This window comes from Pan paniscus, chromosome 1 (assembly GCF_029289425.2).
Source record: "Pan paniscus chromosome 1, NHGRI_mPanPan1-v2.0_pri, whole genome shotgun sequence".
Classification (NCBI taxonomy): Eukaryota; Metazoa; Chordata; class Mammalia; order Primates; family Hominidae; genus Pan; species Pan paniscus.
In genome coordinates this window covers 171,772,714-171,793,945 of record NC_073249.2, presented here as the reverse complement: position 1 = coordinate 171,793,945, position 21,232 = coordinate 171,772,714, and the positions used below count along the sequence as shown (strand labels likewise).

At 52.2% G+C, this 21,232-nt stretch overlaps 1 protein-coding gene across 3 annotated transcripts in view; it reads left to right on the top strand.

Moving 5' to 3' along the window:
• Window positions 1-6,648: 6,648 nt before the first annotated feature.
• PCSK9 (proprotein convertase subtilisin/kexin type 9) overlaps window positions 6,649-21,232 on the top strand; it is a 32,357-nt gene continuing 17,773 nt past the window's right edge. Inside the window, exons 1-6 of one of the 3 annotated variants that reach the window (XM_055092202.2) lie at window positions 6,649-7,244; window positions 9,166-9,288; window positions 11,046-11,237; window positions 13,729-13,852; window positions 19,483-19,616; window positions 19,856-19,997. In XM_055092202.2, the coding sequence (XP_054948177.2) occupies window positions 6,681-7,244; window positions 9,166-9,288; window positions 11,046-11,237; window positions 13,729-13,852; window positions 19,483-19,616; window positions 19,856-19,997 (1,279 nt within the window). In that variant the 5' untranslated portion in view covers window positions 6,649-6,680. The remainder of the gene's footprint in view (window positions 7,245-9,165; window positions 9,289-11,045; window positions 11,238-13,728; window positions 13,853-19,482; window positions 19,617-19,855; window positions 19,998-21,232) is intronic. The other 2 variants (XM_008967852.4, XM_003814982.5) reach the window with 2 other exon arrangements.

The following is a 21,232-nucleotide window of genomic DNA, read 5'->3' as shown; positions in this document are numbered from 1 at the left end:
AGTTAAAACTTTGAGAGACTATTGGGAAGGCATGATTGGTTTTGAAATGTGAGGACATGAAATTTGGAGGGGCCAGGGGCAGAATGATGTGGTTTGGCTGTGTTGCCATTCAACTCGCAGCTTGAATTGTGTCTCCCAGAATTCCCACATGTTGTGGGAGGGAGCCAGGGAGAGGTAATTGAATCATGGGGCTGGTCTTTCCCATGCTATTCTCGTGATAGTGAATAAGTCTTATAGGATCTGATGGGATTATCAGGGGTTTCTGCTTTTGTATCCTTTTTATTTTCTCTTGCTGTTGCCATGTAAGAAGTGCTTTTCGCCTCCTGCCGTGATTCTGAGGCCTGCCCAGCCATGTGGAACTGTAAGTCCAATTAAACCTCTTTTTCTTCCCAGTCTTGGGTATGTCTTTATCAGCAGCATGAAAACGAACTAATATACCCTCCTCTGCTTAAAACCTGCCCTTAGCTCTCCACCTTCCCGGAGAAAAGCCAGAGTCCCCAGAATGGTTGGCAAGCTCCCCCAGGTCTGCCCCCACACCAGCCTCCAGCCCAGCTCTTCCTTGCAGGCTCCTTCCCATCTCTGGGCTGTTCCAGTCTGGGGCAGCACTTCTCCACCGTGTCCACGGCCCGTCCTCTCAGCTCCTTTCCTCCAGTGTTCTCTTTGCACACTGCCCTGTTTTAAAGTGCCAGGTCTCCCACCCTCTTCTCTTTTCCTTTTCCTCCATGGCACTCATCACCATCTCACACAGTACATGTTTGATTTGTCATCTGTTCCGCCCTACTAGAGGGAGGGCTGCACAGGGGCAGGGATTCTATGGATCTTGTTCACTGCCATACCCAGCATCTAGAACAGTCCCTGGTACATAATAGGTGTTCAGTAATTAACTCAGTCATTAAACATACATGTCAGGCTCTAGCTTGGTGCTGGGGATGCCAAGGATGACCTGACTCAGGCAGGTTCCCTGCTTATACTGAGTTCACGACCCGTGGGGAAGACAGATGCACTCTCTGACAGGTTTGCAGGCAGCCCTTTATGTCTGTCACTTTCCATGTAGCCCTTACTGCACATGGGAGGAAATGCTCTCAAGTAGAGAGTTGCAGCCCTGTCTCCCCGACCTCAGGAGGGAGAGCCCTGAGCTCCAACCCTTGCCCTCTGGGGCTATGGGAAACAGCTGGAAAGGGAATTTAAGTCCACTCTGACCCATAGCTGTGTGATGTGCACAAAATGCTCTCCCTCTCTGCCTCTCAATTTTCTTGTCTATTAAACAGAGATGATAGTCCCAGCTCAGCATGTCCCACAGGGCTGGGGCGAATGAGACAGGAAGGATGAAAATGCTTTGTGGACAAAGAGGAGGAGTTCTAAGTGCTCCAAGAGAGGAGCCATGTTTATTTTACAATGTTATGTCTTTTGGGGTTTTTCTGAGGTGGAGTCTCACTCTGTTGCCCAGCTGAAGTGCAGTGGTGCAATCTCGGCTCACCGCAACCTCTGCCTCCCGGGTTCAAGCAATTCCCCTGCCCCAGCCTCCCTAGTAGCTGGGATTACAGGCACCCACCACCACGCCTGGCTAATTTTTGTATTTTAGTAGAGATGGGGTTTTACCATGTTGGCCAGGCTGGTCTCGAACTCCTGACCTCAATTGATCCGTCTGCCTCGGACTCCCAAAATGCTGGGATTACAGGCGTGAGCCACCGCACCCAGCCTATTTTACAATTTTAAACATGATATAACTGTAGAACGCAGACATCAAGACTCTCTTATAATTCCATTTGGGGTCTGTACCTTAAATCTTATGTTGTTTATGCAGAGACAAACATTATATATACAAATGTAACCACTTTATTGAAATGGGATCATAACATGCTGTTTAAAAGTTATTGATGTTGGACATCTTTCCATGTCAATATATAAACCTCCATTTATTTCTTTTTACCAGCTGCCAAATATCCCACCTTATGAACAGACTAAAATCTGTCCCTCCATTGATGAATGTTTGGATTGCTGAACCCCTGGAAGAAATTCAATAAGAGCAAACAGAAGTGTAATATATGACACCCTGGCAGATCAAAGTGAGAGTTTTATTAGAGGAGACAGTAAAGCTGGCGGAGGGGGGAGAGCTAAGTGAATCAACATGTTGCAGTCGGAGCCAGGACTCATACCACCCCAAGAGGCAGGAGGCAGCGCAGCCAGAAGGGCACTGAGGAGCCGTGGCCACAGCTCCCTGTGGCTCCCAGCAGCGGGACCAGATGCAAACTTCCCACCCCACCGCATGTCTGGGCTTCCTATACCCTGTTCAGTCTTTACTGAGTCAGAAGCTGTTTTGAGAGCTGAGCACACCCATTTTACAGCAGAACTTCTTACGGAAAAGCGTGCTGCTGTCCTGGACCCTTTGTCCATCCTGGGCCATTGGGCCAGCTCCAGCCTCATCCTTGAATGGTGGGTGAACATCGCTGGGGTCCTTGCTAGATTATATTAGGGCCTCCACACACTTTAGTTGCTCTCCGTTTGCACAATGATTTCTATATCATTCGTACCTCTTTGTCCACTTGCCTAATTATTTCCTTAGGATAAATTCCTAAGAAATCAAATAGCTAGGTCAGTATATAGCACATTTTCACAGTTTGCTACTGACTAGAGATATTAAAGGTACAAAAACAGCCAGAATTAGATGTAGAGTCGCAAGGGAGTTTTGTTACTAAGACGTCATTTCTAATCAGGGAGAAAAAATGAGTTATGGAATAAACGGTATTGGAACAATAGGCTAGCCTTCTGGAGAAAAATAACCTCACTCCTTATACAAAAGTAAATCCCAGTGGAAGCCAAGATATTAAAAAAAGATTTAAAAAAGGAGGACAATTTTTATATGATCTTGATAAGGAAGAGGCCTTTCTAAGCACAGTACAAAATCAAGAAGTCATGAAATAAAAGGCTGATAAGTTTGACTCCATGAAAATTAAAATTTTCTATGGAAAAAAATACAATAAAGTCAAAAATCAATCAACAAACTGGAAAATAGATTTGCAACATACATAAGAGACAGCAGGCTAATTTTGGTATTATACATAAAAAGCTATTACAAATCACCAGACAAAAGCTCCACAGCCAAAATGAAAAAATGAAGAGACAGTTCAAAGACAAACAAATGTAGATAATTGTTTAACTTAAGGAAAGGTCAAAATATTTGGCAACTCTGTGTTGGCCTGGGTGTGACCATGAGCGGTAGTTGCCAGTGGTATTCACAAATATACCCTTTCTCCTCCTTCTGGGCACTTGGTGTGATTGCAGTTTCCTACATTTGACCTTAGGTGTGGTCATGTGTCTCGCTTAGGAGAAGGAAATGTGAACGGAAGTGTTGTGGGTCACTTTTGCGTGGAAGCTGCATGGAGTCACCTCTTTGCTTTCCGTCAGCCTCAGTGTTCAGCAATGTTCTGAATGATGGTTGCTTTATCAGTCTGGTTCTGGGGTGAGGGTAATGAAGTAGTGAAGCAAAGTCCTTGATGGACATGTGAGGTGAGACAGAAATAAACCTTTGACATTTCAAGCCCCTGAGATTTGGGGCGTGCATGTGCTGGAAGCAGAACCTAGCCTATTCTGATGGATTCCTCCAGCACTGCTCGTGGGAAGACATCATCAATATAGAGCATTCATGTGCCCTTTATCTCGAAATTCCACTTCCAGGAATTTATGAAACAGATACTCTCACATGTGCAAACAGCTATGGATAAGGACAGACATGGCAACTTGGATTGCAATAGCAAAAGACAGAAACAACCAACGGAAACACCAACCAATAGGAAATTGGCTAAAGACATTGTGAAACATACATAGAATGAAATAATCTGCAACCAGAAAAATAAGGCAGTAGATGTAGGTGTACCAGTGTAGTTTTTATTCCGAGATTAGGGCTAGGTTAAGACGTCAGATTAAGTTGTCCCTCTCCACCCCACCAATATAAATAAAAAGTTAAAAGTAAATCATAAACTATTTTTACAATTTTAAAAAGTGGGTTAAAGAGCCCATCCAAGTAGTTTTATAAAAGTAGACTATCTCCGAAAAGATATCCAATAAATAGGTATATTACTTTCCTGGGGCTGTTATAACAAGTTTCTACAAATTTGCTGGCTTCAAATAACAAAAACGTATTCTCTTGCAGTTATGGAAGCCAGAAGTATGGAATGAAGGGTTGCAGGGTGGTGCCCTCTCCAAAAGCTCTAGGGGAGGAACATTCTTTGCTTCTTCCAGCTCCTGGGGGCTCCTGGCATTCCTTGGCTTATGTCGGCACAGCTCTAATCGGCGCCTCCATTGTTACATAGGTGTTTCTGTGTCTCAAGTATCTCTCCCCTTTCTCTTCTGATATCAGTCATTGGATTTAGGGACCATCCTAAACCCAGGATAATCTCCTCATGAGATCCTTAGGTCAATTACATCTGCAAAGATCTCATTTCCAAATAAGGTCACATTCAAAAGTACCAGGGGTTAGTCTTAGACTTACCTTTTTGGGGGACGCCATTCAACCCACTACCGTGGGTAACAGTGGTTTTCCCTCAGAAGGTGGTGGTTCAGGAGTGGGAGGAAGATGAACTTTTCACTGTATATTCTTTCAAACTATTCACGTTTAAAAAAAACATTTTCATGTAAATTTAAAAAAATTGGACATCCACACAAAAAGATGCCCCCTCCCTTGCAAAAAAGAGTGTGCCCATTCAAAATGTTGAAATGTACACTCACAGCAATGGTGGCTGCAGACTCCAAGTTTCTGAGGTTGGAGAAGGTAGCCAGGGAGCATAAAAGTGAGTTCTATCTACTCATTCAGTCTATGAGGGGAAGGCAATGGCTAGAAAAGCATTTTGAGGGACAGTAAAAGTGGCATTTTTAGAGGGAGGAAGCCTTGAGGATGCTTGTGGGGTGAAGGGAAAGAATAACACAGGAAGAGGGATTTAGGGATAAGAGGAGGAGAGGAGATAGTGGAGGTAGGTGATCCCTGCAGAGGCCAGATTGGGGCAGGGGAGTGTCAGCTGAGTACAAGAGGATGGTCCCCTCTGCCCTGAAGGAGGAAGGCAGGAGGGGAAAAGGATGGGTGTTGACCCAGAAAGCACTTGTGGTGGAGGGGAGGCCCCAGAAGAGGCTTCTGACTTACCCTGATTGCTGGTACCTCTCAGGGGAGCTGGCTGCTTATTTGCTGGCCAGGGTGTGGGGGAACCCATTTGAGAAGAGGGAGAAGGTGACACAATTCCTCTGGGCAACTTATGGGAGGGGTAATTGGTGAGGGATGAAAGCCCTGCCAAGTGGCAGGAGGCCCAGCTGGGGCTGCCCCTCATAAGAGTGCAGTGGAGGATGTGGGATGAGAAGTGACTGCCCCTCTGGTTCCATCTGTCGCAGAGCCCAGGGTGCTTCCTTCCTCCCCAACCTCCCTCAGAACACACCCACTGCATGCTGGACAGCAGCCCCCTTCCTGGGCCTGGGGACATCCATGTCCCTCTGTGCACAGGCTTCATCATTCTCTGGGTGCACAGTAACAACCCCTGGTAGGTGAGAGGCCAAGGTCCCAAAGGGGAGCAGCAGGGAAAGTTAGCTCCCATCTATTCTTGCTCCAGGGGAGGCTTTGATGAGGAAGCTGCCAAAAGCACATTGCAAATACAATTCCAATTACAGGCAACAGGAAGGAGAACCACCTCTGCCATCTCTGTCAGCAAACCATGAGCTCCTACTCTGTGCTGCGATGGTGGGCTCGATGGGGATAGCTCTGACCTTACCTCATGGAGTCACTGTCAACCCACTGGTTGCACTGTCTTTGTGCACTGGCTCTCTGGAGTGAGGTCTTTGCAAACAAAGTGGAAAGAGCATCAACTTTGGACTCCAGCACCTAGATTCAGAGCAGGCCATTTCACTCGGAATCTGCTGTGCATCTGCAAGGGAGTATCATAAATTCGCCTTTGTTTCTTCCCAGTATTGACAGCCCTTCCAGAAAGAGCAAGCCTCATGTCATGCCACATGTGCAATCTGAGGCCATGAGCTCTCTTTCCCCTTTTCATCCTTCTGCCTGGTACACAATAGGTGTTTACTGGATGCTTGTCCAGTTGATTTCTTGAACATGGTGTGTAAAAGGAATCTTTGCAAATTGAATCTTCTGGAACGCTGAGCTTGTGCCTACCATAGAATTCTGAATGTACCTATATGACATCTTTGCAAACTTAAAACCTGAATCTTTGTAGTATAAATCCCTTGAAATGCATGTAGGCTGGACATCAAAAGCAAGCAATCTCTTCAAGGAACAGCTAGTTGGTAAGGTCAGTGTGCAGGGTGCATAAACGGCAGAGGCCGGAGGGGGTCCAGGCTAAGTTTAGAAGGCTGCCAGGTTAAGGCCAGTGGAAAGAATTCGGTGGGCAGCGAGGAGTCCACAGTAGGATTGATTCAGAAGTCTCACTGGTCAGCAGGAGACAAGGTGGACCCAGGAAACACTGAAAAGGTGGGCCCGGCAGAACTTGGAGTCTGGCATCCCACGCAGGGTGAGAGGCGGGAGAGGAGAAGCCCCTAGGGCGCCGGCCTGCCTTCCAGCCCAGTTAGGATTTGGGAGTTTTTTCTTCCCTCTGCGCGTAATCTGACGCTGTTTGGGGAGGGCGAGGCCGAAACCTGATCCTCCAGTCCGGGGGTTCCGTTAATGTTTAATCAGATAGGATCGTCCGATGGGGCTCTGGTGGCGTGATCTGCGCGCCCCAGGCGTCAAGCACCCACACCCTAGAAGGTTTCCGCAGCGACGTCGAGGCGCTCGTGGTTGCAGGCGGGCGCCGCCGTTCAGTTCAGGGTCCGAGCCTGGAGGAGTGAGCCAGGCAGTGAGACTGGCTCGGGCGGGCCGGGACGCGTCGTTGCAGCAGCGGCTCCCAGCTCCCAGCCAGGATTCCGCGCGCCCCTTCACGCGCCCTGCTCCTGAACTTCAGCTCCTGCACAGTCCTCCCCACCGCAAGGCTCAAGGCACCGCCGGCGTGGACCGCACACGGCCTCTAGGTCTCCTCGCCAGGACAGCAACCTCTCCCCTGGCCCTCATGGGCACCGTCAGCTCCAGGCGGTCCTGGTGGCCGCTGCCACTGCTGCTGCTGCTGCTGCTGCTCCTGGGTCCCGCGGGCGCCCGTGCGCAGGAGGACGAGGACGGCGACTACGAGGAGCTGGTGCTAGCCTTGCGTTCCGAGGAGGACGGCCTGGCCGAAGCACCCGAGCACGGAACCACAGCCACCTTCCACCGCTGCGCCAAGGTGCGGGTGTAGGGGTGGGAGGCCGGGGCGAACCCGCAGCCGGGACGGTGCGGTGCTGTTTCCTCTCGGGCCTCAGTTTCCCCCCATGTAAGAGAGGAAGTGGAGTGCAGGTCGCCGAGGGCTCTTCGCTTGGCACGATCTTGGGGACTGCAGGCAAGGCGGCGGGGGAGGACGGGTAGTGGGGAGCACGGTGGAGAGCGGGGACGGCCGGCTCTTTGGGGACTTGCTGGGGCGTGCGGCTGCGCTATTCAGTGGGAAGGTTCGCGGGGTTGGGAGACCCGGAGGCCGAGGGAGGGCGAGCAGAGCACTGCCAGGATATCCTGCCCAGATTTCACAGTTTCTGCCTCGCCGCGGCACAGGTGGGTGAAGGAGTGAATGCCTGGAACGCACTGGGAACTGCACCAGGCACAGAGAAAGCGGGCTTGCCATTATAGTGGGTTCCGATTTGGTTTGGAAAACATGGGCAGCGGAGGGTGGAGGGCCTGGAGAGAAGGCCCTACCCAAGACAGGGGCGGGGTGGGAAGGACGGCAGATGCTGGGAGCACGAGGCAATTTCTTTATGACACAGAACTCATGCTCTAGTATTCCATCTGTTTCAGCCGAAGAAAAGAACCAGCTGAAGGGGCAGGGGAGAAGGGGCGGAGGTATTCTCGAGGCCCATTGGCGTCCTCTAGGACTCAGGCAGGGGAGGGCCCTTGGTGCTCTGGAGCCGGAGGTGGTGCGCCTGGTACTGGGACCCCGGAGCTGAGCCCGGCGCCTCAGCCCACCTGGCTGTCTGCCGACCGTGTGCGGGGCGAGTTTGCTCAACAACTCTGCCAGCTTCTGGCCCTCAGGCTGTGGGAAGCTTCTTCCCGGGGCGAGACCACTAGCTTTTTCTAAGTATTACCAGCCCAGGACTTGGCTGAGGTTCTGTGTCCCCCAGCTTGGAGTCAGATCTGGGGTTGAATCTTGGCTTCCTCTCACTAGCTGTGGTGCTTGACAAGTCACTTATCCTTGAGCCTCCATTGCCTAATCTTTAAAAGGGAGGTGACAATCGTCCCTACGGCTCAGTGGCAGCAGATGGGGAGATGAAGGGAAAGTTCTGTTGACCATGAGTGAACTTACAATGCAAGCCCGGGGGGGATCACTTGCAGTTTTGTCCCTGTCTGCAGTGTGACCTGTTGATGACATTGTCTTTGCTCCAAACCACAGCTCCTGGGGCAGAGGGGAAAATTCTGCCACTCACAGCTGCCTGCCCACGCTTCTGTCTGAGTGTGCTGGGTGGCAGGATGGCAAGTCCTTACTCAGCTCAGTATAGCCCTCTTCCTTGTTCCCTGAGCCGTTGACTTTCTAGAGGGATGTTGTGGGGTTGTGGCCAGGATAAGAAAGGGCATTTCAAGTTACCACCGCGCCAAAACAACTGTTCTGGAAATAGTGAGTACCCCATCCTGAGAGGTGAGTAAGCAGAGGCTGTATGACCACCTGAACCAAGCCCTTGAGGATGTTTCTTCTCTGGTGGAAGTTTGGAACAGGAGCCTCCTCAAGTTCATTTATTCATTCATTCAATGGTTATTTTGTGGGAATCGAATTTAGAATGAAAATATTTTTTGGCAAGCAGAAAAGAATTCTTAGACCAATCCTTTTCTTTTAGTCATGAGAAACTGAGGCCCAGAGAGAGGAGGTCACCCCAGGTGCATTAGAACTGGGTTTCCAGAACTGACACTCCACTGCACAGAGTACTCTCCCAATTCATTCAATTTTTATTTAGCGGAAGGCATTTTCAGATGGGTCTTTGAAGCATTAGTAGGAGTTCAGCGATGATGGTGTCATGAGAATTTTATTCTAGGATTAGCAGGTACCATGAACAAAGATACAGAGCTGGGAAAACCAGAGGTGGAAGATAAGGAGCACATGTCCACAGTTCTTTTTCTTTTTTTTTGAGATGGAGTTTCGCTCTTGTTGCCCAGGCTGGAGTGCAATGGTGCAGTCTCAGCTCACTGCAACATCTGTCTCCCGGGTTCAAGTGGTTCTCCTGCCTCAGCCTCCCAAGAAGCTGGGATTACAGGTGCCTGCCACCACGCCCGGCTAATTTTTGTATTTTTAGTAGAGAAGGGATTTCACCACGTTGGCCAGGCTAGTCGCGAACTCCTGACCTCCTCAGTGGATCCCAGGAGGTGATCCTCCCGCCTCAGCCTCCCAAAGTGCTCGAATTACAGGTGTGAGCCACCACGCCTGGCCTCCACAGTTCTTTATCCACTGTCTGAAATGTAAAATGTTACGAAAACCAAAATTTTTTTGTGATTTATTTGATGGTAGCCCCTGACGTGAACTGATATGAGATTATTTTTAATCTAGTTGTGTGAATATGCATATTCATAGATTTTGCTGCATAGATTACAGTATGCAGCTCCAGATTCCTCCAAGCAGACTCTGATTGCCCATTACTGCCTTTCTAAAATCCAAACAAGTTCTGAGGTTCAAAACCGATTTGGCCCTAAGGCTTTGGGTAAAGGGGGTGGACTCTGTTCTACTCTGACTGGAGTCCAAGATGCATATATACAGAGATATGGGTGATGGGCCTGCAAGGTAGGTTGAGGTAGGGGCCAAGGAGGAGCATGGAGTTTGGACTTGATCCATGAGGCTGTGGGGAGCCAGTGAAGGTTCTTAAGCAGGTATGTCTGCCTGAGAGCAGTTGGAGCAGACAAGAGCTAAAAACCAAACAAATCACCGTAGATAGTGGCTGCTATAATTTGTTTGTCCCCTCCAAATCTCATGTGGAAATTTGGTCCTCAGTGTTGGAAGTGGGGCCTAATGGGAGGTGTTTGGGTCATGGGGGAGGAACCCCTGTGAAAGGCTTGGTGCCGTCCTTGTGATAATGAGTAAGTTCTCCCTCTATGATTTCCCTTGAAGGCTGATTATTAAAAGGAGCTTGGCACCTCCCTCTCTTCTCTCTTGCTTCTTCTCTTGCCATGTGATTGATCTCTGCACATGTAGGCTCCCCTTCACCTTCTGCCATCAGTGGAAGCAGCTTAAGGCCCTCACCAGAAGCAGATGCTGGTGCCATGCTTCCTGGAGAGCTTGCAGAATCATGAGCTGAATAAATCCCTTTTCCTTCTAAATTACTCACCTTCAGGTATTCCTTTATATAGCAACACAAAAGGACTAAGACAGTGGCCTTGACTTTTCTCTCTCTTTAAGAAGTGTTGCCTTTGCTCACTTAGTCATCCCTTCTGCCTGCATTTGTAGAGCATCTGGATGGGAGATTTATATAACCGTCACTCTTGACTTTCCCAGCAGGCCTATGTCATAGGTACTGTGGTCTCTACAATACAGCAGAGGTATCTGAGGCTCCGAGAGGTTGAGTGACTTGCTCATGGCTGCACAACCAGTAAATATTGGAGCTGGAATTCAGGTCCATGGTTTCCTGGCTCCAAAGCCCATGATTTTTTCCCTCAATTTATTCTGACTGGGGCATGGGGGAGGGGGTGGCCTTTGGGCAGGGCCACCAGGGGCGACCAGGCCTGTAGAGAGCTGGGTGCAGGTACAGAGGAAAACCTGTTGTCGAGTGTGGCCCGTAGTTCCCATTTTTGCCTGAATGGCACATTTGAAAGTGTTATATAACTATGTGAATAATAATAGTTGGCCTATATGAGTTTTTTAATTTGCTTTTTGGTCCGCATTTGGTAACTTCTTTATCATCTGCTATACTCTGTTGTGTCTCTTTTGCTGTAATTGTAATTTGTAAGTAGGGGTGAGATAAAGTACACCTAGGGTTTGCTGGGTTTCTTCCATGTCATCATGTTCCTCCTTGCACGGGGCCAGGATCCGTGGAGGTTGCCTGGCACCTACGTGGTGGTGCTGAAGGAGGAGACCCACCTCTCGCAGTCAGAGCGCACTGCCCGCCGCCTGCAGGCCCAAGCTGCCCACCGAGGATACCTCACCAAGATCCTGCATGTCTTCCATGGCCTTCTTCCTGGCTTCCTGGTGAAGATGAGTGGTGACCTGCTGGAGCTGGTGAGCCACGCTTTTTGGGAATGGCACTTCCTGATAGGGCTGGGCCACTGCATATACACTGGGGACTGTGCTTAGTAGGCCCATTGCTGAAAATCAGAAGGGGACAGCAAGTATGTATTGAGCACTTATTGGGTACCAAGCACAGTAACTACTGGCTTTCTGTATAGAATTCCCTTTAAGCCTGGCCATGCCCCAGTGGTATGTCTATCTTCATTTGAAAGATGAGGAGACCGAAGTTCAGAGGGGACCACACAGACAGCTAGGGGTAGAGCCTGGATCAAACCCATTGGTCTGCCTGCCAGCCATTCTTGTGCCAATGCATCTGCTGCCTACGGAAACCTGTAGGGACAAGGCCCTGGGATGTTCAGTGGAGCCTGAGTCATTTTATAAAAAAGCATGACTCTAGGGTCCAAAATTCCTTTGAAGCTGTTGCTATCCAGAGTGAAGTCCCTTCTTTAGGACAGGGTGGCCCTCCTCCCTCCTGGATGTCACATCTTCGGTGGAGGGGCAGAAAGGGGACTGGGTATTCTCCTCACCCTGGCCCTAGTGCTTCAAATCTTAAAAAAAAGTTTTTATTTGTGCTTCTGCACCACCTTCTAGCCCACCTCGTTTCCTGGCCTCTAACTTGATGACAGCGTGTGTCATTTTCACACTGATTCTCCACATGGCAGGCGGTGCTTCTCAGCTTCCTGCAGACAGTGAGGCCCACGGTCTTGCCCAAGGTCACACAGCGTGTAATGGGCAGGGTCAGAGTCTGGAGTCTGGACCTGGGTCTCCTAGCTGCACTGCACTGCTGCCCCATGGGTTAATCAGCTCAGCATACCGTGGCTGAACAGCTACCTCATACCAAGGCCTATGGCGCCATGACAGGGATTGACAGGGTCCCTGCCTTGGAAACCCGTAGTCTAAGTAGAGGAGACTGACAAGTCAATGCCTTCCATCAGTCTGCTCAACACACGTTTACCAAGTGCCTACTGTGTGCTGCAGAGGCGAAGATGACACAGCTCAGGCCTTTCCCTCGAGCTTACAGTTCAGGAGGAGAGACTGACCAGTGACTGCCAGTACAGTTGACTATGGGACAATGTGCTCAGCCTTGGGGAGAGACGAAGAAGGTACCCGTATAGCACCAGATGACAGGCACGAGCCCCACAGGCCAGGGCAGCTGCTCAGAGGAGAGTAGGCCAAGCAGAAGGCAAACAGAAGGCTGCAGGCATTTGCCATCGAGAGCTGGACTTCAAACTGGGCATCATACCAGCCTGGGTTCGAGTCCTGCCCAGCCGCTTATTGGCTGTCTAACCCTGAGCAAATCCCTTCACCTCTCTGAGCCTCATTCCTCTATCTGTAAACCAGTTATAATAATTGGAACATTCATTTAAGGACTAAATGAGGTCGTGAAGCATTCAGCAGATGCTAGGTACGGAAACTCGCTGAAGTGGGGGCAGGTTAAGAAGCCTCTGGGGATACGAAGGCATCCAGGGACTAGTTGTGGCAGGAGGCTGTTACCACTTAGGTCTGAAGGGTAAGGAGAGGGAATAGCTTTCCCTCTGCCCAGTTGGAGCCGGTGGCATGGAGGAGAGGCTGCCTGTGGGGAATCACCCGAGGGTTCACCGCTGCCATGCGCAGAGAGTCAGGAGGTAGTGAGGTAGTGGGGCAGATGCACACCATTTTTTTTTTTTTTTTTTTGAGACTCTGTTGCCCAGACTGGAGTGCAGTGGTGCCATATCTGCACCTCTGCCTCCCGGGTTCAAGCTCACTGCAACCTCTGCCTCCCAGGTTCAAGCGATTCTCCTGCCTCAGCCTCCCGAGTAGCTGGGACTACAGGTGTGTGCCACCATGCCTGGCTAATTTTTGTATTTTTAATAGAGATGGGGTTTCACCATGTTGGCCAGGCTGGTCTCGAACTCTCGACCTCAGGTGATCCCCCACCTCGGCCTCCCAAAGTGCTGGGATTACAGGCGTGAGTCACCGCTCCCAGCTGCTGATGCACTCTTGTCCTTCTAACTCCTGCTAGTGCCTCCCATTGGCTGAGCCCAACTGGAAGCTTTGCAAGGGAGCTGGTGCTGCAGTTTGCACTGAGCAGGCTGGAGAAGGCTGGAGAATAGACTAGGGGACAAACCGAATTGCCAGTGCTGTTATGTCATGATTTAGGCATGGAGTCCAGGGCCTGAGCTTCACTCCATGTCCATCCTGCCCAGAGCCTTGGCACAGCCTGGCTCCCAGACAAGATGTCAAGTTCAGAATCCTTCCTAAAAGGAATCCTCTATGCCAGACCGTGTTGCAGGGATATGGGAGTGCTGGGCTCCCAGCCTGATCAAGGAGCGAGAAAACTCAGGCTCCTAGTCTGTCCTCTGGGGCACTAGCAGGGACAAGGTGGGAGGCTGCTGGGCTGGGATGTGGGGACAGGTTTGATCAGGTAAGGCCAGGCTGTGGCTGTGTTTGCTGCTGCCCAAATGGCTTAAGCAGAGTCCCCCGGCCTCTCTGGCTTCTGCAGGCCTTGAAGTTGCCCCATGTCGACTACATCGAGGAGGACTCCTCTGTCTTTGCCCAGAGCATCCCGTGGAACCTGGAGCGGATTACCCCTCCACGGTACCGGGCGGATGAATACCAGCCCCCCGGTAAGACCCCATCTGTGCCCTGCCCCACCCCATCTGAGCTGAATCCATTTGCTCTGCCCTGGCCTGGCCTCCCTGCTGGTGGTTTCCACTTCTCGGGGGGCTTTGGGACTCAGCACCTCCACTGACCCCTTTTTTTCTGTCCCATCCCCATCCCCTGCAGCCCCCACTGCCTGCCTTCCTGTTGCCCCACAAATGCAAAAGTCTTGCCTTAAATGATCCTCTTTTCCTCCTTTTCTCTTGTTTTCCTTTTCTCACCATTTGGAATGGCCCAGCAGGCTGCACTTACCTTGGAAGGAGGGTTCATCTGATGGTGACTCTACCTAGGGCCCCCAGGCCTCTATAACTCCCAGTGCCCTGCAGACTGGACCAGATCCTTTAATGGGATAGACACAACCCTGTCTGGGATGCCCCTGCCTACCTTCCTGTTTTGCTGCTCCACCTGCCTCCAGCTCCGTTTGGCTTCCTGGGGCTCCCTGCCTGGGCCACTTTGTGTCTTCCCTCTAGGCCTTTCTTTCCACTGTTCCCTCTGCCTGGTGTGGCCTGGCTATGGGAGGGAGGGAGGAGGAGCGGCCATGGAAAACGGTCTGCATTCTAGCAGGGACTTGCAGGTGGCAATTCAGTCGGGGAAGACTCTAGATGCACCTGGCCTGAGGAGAGAATGAAGGGTTCTAGTTGGACTGTGTTAAGTTTGAGGTGCCCATGGTGTGAGGTCTGGAGCTCAGCGCAGAGATGATGCAATGTGGTGGGTCCATGCAACATGGTGCCAGGACGCAGAGCTTGGGGTGAACTCAGCTTTCACCCCTTACCGGTTCTCGTGGGATCTTGGGAAGCCACTTTCTTCTATGAGCCTTGTCGTTCTTGTCTGTAAAATGGGCACATAACCCTGTCCCTGTCCTTCTCACAGGTTGCTGTGAGACTCCAATGAGTTGAAGGATGTGCAGATGCTTTTGGAAGTGAAAAGTTGGGGGGCTACTGTGTGACTTTGCATACACCCAAACTGTGTGACCTTGCATATGTCTGAGTTGCTGCCATTGCAACAGATCAGGCTGGTGGGCTGGGTGTGGAGAAAGGGTTTGTGTGGGGGACATCCTCTGGCAAGGGTGGCAGCAGCAGAAGTGAGGGGCCTGGTCGGTCATGTGTGCTGACCCGGCCTGGGCAGCCTGTGGCCAGGGAGAGGACAGCTCCTCTGTAGGAAGAGCCTGTTCCTTTCCAAGCAGGTGAGACCTCTTCAGTGGAGCCCTGGAGCCCCCTGTACTCCACATCAGTGCCTCAGGGACCTCCCGGAGCAGGCTAATATCAGAGACCGAGAGGGACACTGGCAGAGGATCACAGAGACCCCAGTCCAGGCAGGGACTGAGAAGATCTTGCCCCCTAAGTTAGTTTCCTAGCACTGCTATGACAAAATACCACCCCCTCGGTTGGAACAAGTTGATTCTCTGCAGTCCTGGAGGCCAGAAGCCTGAATCAGTGTCGGCAGGACCACTTTCTCCCGGGGGGCTCCAGGGAGAAGCTTCTCTTGCCTCTTCCATGTCCCAACAGCGGCAGCACACCAATCCCAGCCTCTGTCTTCACACAGCCTTCTCTGTGTCTCTCTCCTCTTCATTGTCTCATAAGGACACTTGTCGTTGGATTTAGGGCCCACTGGATCCTCCAGGATGATCTCATGTGGGGAACCTTAACCACATCTGCAAGGACCCTTTTTCCAAATAAGGTCACAGCCACAGGTTGTGGGGGTTAGGATGTGAGTGTATCTCTTTGGCAGCCACCGTTCCCTCCTCTCCCTTGGGCCAGAAGCAGACGTGGGGCCCTTTCTTCCCCATAGGATCCCCATGGATTGCCCCCCTTCCCGCTTCCCCCGAGTGTCTGTGGGAGGTGGCAGGAATGGCAGGCAGGGGTGTGGAACCCCTTCTGGAGTCATATCAAGGGCCTGGCTGAAGGAAGCCCTCCTGGAGCTGTTGGGCTGGCATGGGGCAGGCTGGCTGGGCCCAGCAGCAGCCTCTTCATTCATGGGGAGGCCACAAGCATGGGCCCTAGAGCTGGCTGCCGCCCTCAAACCCAGACCCTGCACTCTTAATTGTGTGACCTTGCATACGTCACTCACCCTCTCTGATCCTCAGGTTCCTCTGCAAAAGGGAGGTGATGATAACCCTCACTCTGGGGGGCTGTTTGGAGGGTTAAATCAGTTATTGCTGTAGCATGCATTTCTCTGTCAGGTATTGAGTGAGGTGCTGTGATTTTAGCCCTGCATTTTTCTTTTCTTACCATTCAATAATAACGTTTTGAGCACCCACTGTGTGCCAGGCACCATATTAGGTGCTGGGGATACAAATGTGAATGAAATGAACGTGGTCTCTTCCCCCAACAGTGTATCCAGAAGATTAATCCATTCCTTAAACAAATGCTACTTGACAGAGATTAGTTCTGGATAGGCTGAGAGCTCTGAAGGAGTGCAGGCAGCTGCGAGCCTGTGTATCCAGCAGAAGGATCAGGAAAGGATTCCTGGAGGAAGCGCTGTTCTAGCCAAGACCTACGGGGGCATTATTAACCAGGCAAAGGGGACGGTGTTCAAGCAGTGGAATGAACGTGGATTGAAGCTGTGAGGCAGGAGGGAGTGTGGCCTGTGCAGAAGGGACCGAGGCTGGTGAGACCAGCAGGGCCTGGGTGGCCTCCAGGTCAGATGTGAAAGGAAGAACTTGGCCACAGTCTGAGCTTCTCAGGCGTATGGCAGGGCTGCCTGGTGAGAGGGAATGAGCTCCCTGCTCTGGAGGTATGCAAGCAGGACTGGGCTCTCACCTGCCAGAGGCCACAGAGCTTCCCAGAGGCTGGAAGAGGCCACTCCAAGGCCTCTTTGCCCCTGAGAGTGGTGGCTCTTCTTGAGGCCACCTTGCCACGCTGTCACAGGGAACTAGCAGCCCCTGCCTCACCCGGGGGTTTGGAAGATAGAGGGAGGCCTAGGAAGGGCCCTGTGTCTCATCCGAGCTGGGCCCCTTTCCAGCCTCTCACTGGAAGGAAGCCCAAGGATGTTCCTGTGGGGGCTTTTGCCAGGCCCACCTGCCCTCTGCTGGCCATGCTTGCAGCCTCCTGACCCTGTCCCAGCAGGACAGTGGGCTGGTGTGAGCGGGCAGGAACCGCCTGCACTTAGAAGGTGTGGGGCTGCCTCCCCGAGCTTCCATCTGCCGCTGGGGCCACACCCCAGGCCCAGGGATGGGACCCCACAGTGGTCACATCATCTTGCAGCAGACCCCAGGTACAGCTCCTGGAGCAGATGGTGGTCCCAAGCACGGGTGGGACCAGAAAGGACTCTCACCTGGGCTAACTCAGCTGCAGCCTCAGTTCCCTCCTCACACACGACGAGGAACATGGACTGGAAGCCTGCCCAGCAGGCCTTCTGCTCGATGTGCGTTGTGTGGCTTACGTCCAGGGAGGGAAGCAGCCTCTGTGCTGTCTTCTAGATAAGCCTGTATTCCCCAGGCTGTCTGCCAATGTATCCAGTTGTCCCGTCAGCCTGGAAGCTCCGAGGGAAAACCTTGGGCTGCTTCCTGAGCACCTGTATCCCCTGCAGCCAGCCCGGGGCCTCTGCTAGGAGCAGACTGAGCATGGCTTATGGGCCTGGCACCATCTGGCCTCTGCCCACCTTGCTGGCCTTGTCTTGTGTCTGCCCCTTCGACATTCCATAGCCCAGCTCAATATCTAGTGGTTCCTCTAGGGTGGCGAGCACCGTTTGGTCTCCAGATGTCTTCAGGTCGGAGCTCACAGCGCTGTCAGCCACCCCTTCCCAGTGTAGCACCGGGCACATGGTAGATGCCTATTGATGAGTGAAAGCTCCTAACACACTCAAAGAGCAAGGACTCCGCCTCATCCCGCAGCCTGGGAGGAGAGGCAGACTGCCAAGGACCTGCCCAGCATGCTACAGAAGAAACCAAAGTGCCCACGGGACTGATCAGTGGAGCTTCCTGCCGAGACTGGAGGCCTTAGGGCAGGGTAGACAGTGTGTGTGCAGGCTGGGGACTCACAGTTCGGACTGTGCCCAGACCTACTAGCATAGTGGGTGGGTGGGAGGATGCGGGATTGGGGGCCTACCTTGCCTGAAATTCATGTGGGATCTCAGAGCAGCCACTGAATTGCTCTGTAGGGGGCTAAATAGTGGCCCCCACAGATACACACACCCAGACAGAGCCTGTGAGCCGGACCTTATTTGGAGAAAAGGTCTTTGTAGATGTAATTAAGCATCTCAAGATGGCATCATCTGGATTATGCGGTGGGCTGTAAGTCCTGTGATGTGTCTTTATGAGAGAAAGGCAGAGGGAGATTTGACACACACAGGAGGGGCCACGTGGAGACAGAGGTGGAGACTGGAGAAATGTGGCCACAAGCCAGGGAACACCAGCAGCCACCAGAAGCCGGAAGACGTGAGGCAGGGTTCTTCCCAGAGCCTTCGCTGCTGAGTCTGGGAATTTGTTACCGAAGCCATAAGAAGTGGGTACACGCCCTGAGCCTCCCACACTTGCTCACCTGTCCTGAGATGAGAATCTCTACTCTGCAGCATATTTGGAGGATCACTGCGGGGGCCACAGAGGTGCTGTTCAGATGGCACTTCAGAAGACTCAGGAGACCCTGGGGCAGGAGCAGTTTGACTGACAGCCCAGAGGGCTGCCCTCTGATTCCACCTGAGGCCCTGCTTTTCCTGGCTGCAGGGGTTCCAGGGCCAGGCCATTTCCGCTGGCGCAGGACTCTGCTAGCAGCAACCTGCCTGAAGTGTTCCTTTGGCCTGGCTGAGAGTTTCTGAGACCTGCGCTGGAGCGGAGGTGCTTCCTTCCTTGCTTCCCTTCTTCCTCTCTCCCTTCTCCATCCAGCAGGCTGGACCTGCCTGGCATCTGTGAGCTCTCCCTACTTTCTCCTACACCCTAACCTTTGTCCTGCATGGGCGACTCCCCCAGTGAGTCTCTTGCAGCTTTTACCCCAGTGCCTGCTTCTTGGAGAATCCAAACTGATCCAGTTAGGGATGATAAAGTGTAGGGTAGGCGCTCGGTGACTGTTTTCTCTGAGGTTGTGACTCGTGTGAGGCAGAAGCAGTTCCCGTGAGCCCTCCTGGTATCTTGTGGAGTGGAGAACGCTTGGGCCTGGAGCCAGGAGGCCCAGACATACATCCTGTCCGAGCTGCAGCTTCCTGTCTCTAAAATGAGCCGGCCAGCACAGGTGGCCAGACGTCACTGTTATTCTCCTTTGAGTCTTTAAATCTTGTTGTCTTTCTTGCAGACTCGGTGAGCTGTGGAAAGGCTATAATAGGGGCTTTATTTTACACTTTGATACTATTTTTTGAACATTCATATTATTGTTAGATATTGATATTCATATGAAGGAGCAGGATGAGTTGGGTCCTTCTTGGCAGTAGCATTGCCAGCTGATGGCCTTGGACAGTTACCTGCCCTCTCTAGGCCTCCCTTTCCTTGTCTATGAAATACATTATAGAATAGGATGTAGTGTGTGAGGATTTTTTGGAGGTTAAACGAGTGAATATATTTAAGGCGCTTTCACCAGTGCCTGGGATGTGCTCTGTAGTTTCTGTGTGTTAACTATAAGGTTGACTTTATGCTCATTCCCTCCTCTCCCACAAATGTCGCCTTGGAAAGACGGAGGCAGCCTGGTGGAGGTGTATCTCCTAGACACCAGCATACAGAGTGACCACCGGGAAATCGAGGGCAGGGTCATGGTCACCGACTTCGAGAATGTGCCCGAGGAGGACGGGACCCGCTTCCACAGACAGGTAAGCACGGCCGTCTGATGGGAGGGCTGCCTCTGCCCATATCCCCATCCTGGAGGTGGGTGGGGACTGCCACCCAAGAGCGTTGCAGCTGTACTTCTGGGTTGCACCCCCCACAGCTGTCACTGTCCCCTCCCTGCCATCAGTTGTGGGAAGGGCGTTCATCCATCCAGCCACCTGCTGATTTGTTATAGGGTGGAGGGGGGTGTCTTTCTCATGTGGTCCTTGTGTTCGTCGAGCAGGCCAGCAAGTGTGACAGTCATGGCACCCACCTGGCAGGGGTGGTCAGCGGCCGGGATGCCGGCGTGGCCAAGGGTGCCAGCATGCGCAGCCTGCGCGTGCTCAACTGCCAAGGGAAGGGCACGGTTAGCGGCACCCTCATAGGTGAGTGATGGCCCCAGACGCTGGTCTCTCTCCATCTGGACCTGGCCTGGGAGGTGGCTTGGGCTGGGCCCAGGGAGAGCTAATGTCTCCTAACCAAGAATGCTGTGGCAGCCTCTGCCGCAGAGCCAGAGAACCAGAGTGCCAAGGCTGGCAGGGTCCCCAGTGGCCACGAGTGCAGATGAAGAAACCCAGGCCCCAAGAGGGTCATGCAGGTAGCCCAGGGAGTTCAGCCTTGACCCTGGGTCAATGACCTTTCCACAATTCCACACTGCTCCCCTTTTAAAATCCGGTGATGTCTTTATGTCTTTTGTTATGTTATCTTCAATGTGGAGGGACTTGAGGTGATCTAAGCAACTTTTTCTATCTTCTGCTTGCATACCTCTGAGACCAGGGGACTCACTCACTTGCATGACTGGGCCCTGCAGGTCACACTGGCCAGGCAGATGTGGTGGAGGAACTGGCAGAGGACTTCTTCTAGACTGTGACTACATTTAGTCCACCCGGCGGCCCCCCTATGAAGTCCAGTTGAGAACTAGGACTCTGGGGGCCTGTGGACAGAGAAGAGGGAGGGTTCTCTCCCTTACTGACTTCCTTCTGTGGCCAGACATTGAGCAAGGCCTCTGTACAGCATGTCCTGGGGCTGGCCTTGCCCTAGCTGCTAAATAGTTGACGAAACCAGTCCAGAGAGGGGAGGTGACTGCCCAGGGTCACACAGCTCAAGCTGGGGAACTCGCTGGGAAAACTGTCAGCTCTGGGCAGCAGCTTGACTTCCATTGCAAGCCCCAGCCCCCAGGGTCAAACACTGGCTCTGGTGCTGGCAGAGGCAGCCCACTAGCCTGTTTCAAAGGCTGAGAAGGCCCAGGAGTCTGCCCTGTGCTCCACCAGTTCTGCCCTGAGACTTTCCTACAGAGTACAGGTTTTGATGTTCAGTTTTAAAGGCAAGAATCAATAACCTTCTGCCCCATCAGGTGACCCCTTGTGCCTGTCCCACCCCTTTATTGACTGACCTCGGCTCAGTCAGGTCAGTTCCTGAAGGTCAGTGTGTGGAGGGGAGGCTGTTCTTTCCCAGAAAGGCCTTCCCCAGGCCTGGTGCTCTGGCCTCTGGAGGACTTCCTGGAGAAGTCCCTTCTTTGGGGTCCCAGTCAGTGTATGGGAAGCCCTTATTGCATGACCTGGCACTGGGCAGGGGCTCAACAGTCACTATTGCCTTCCTTGCCACTGCCATTTCCTCCTCT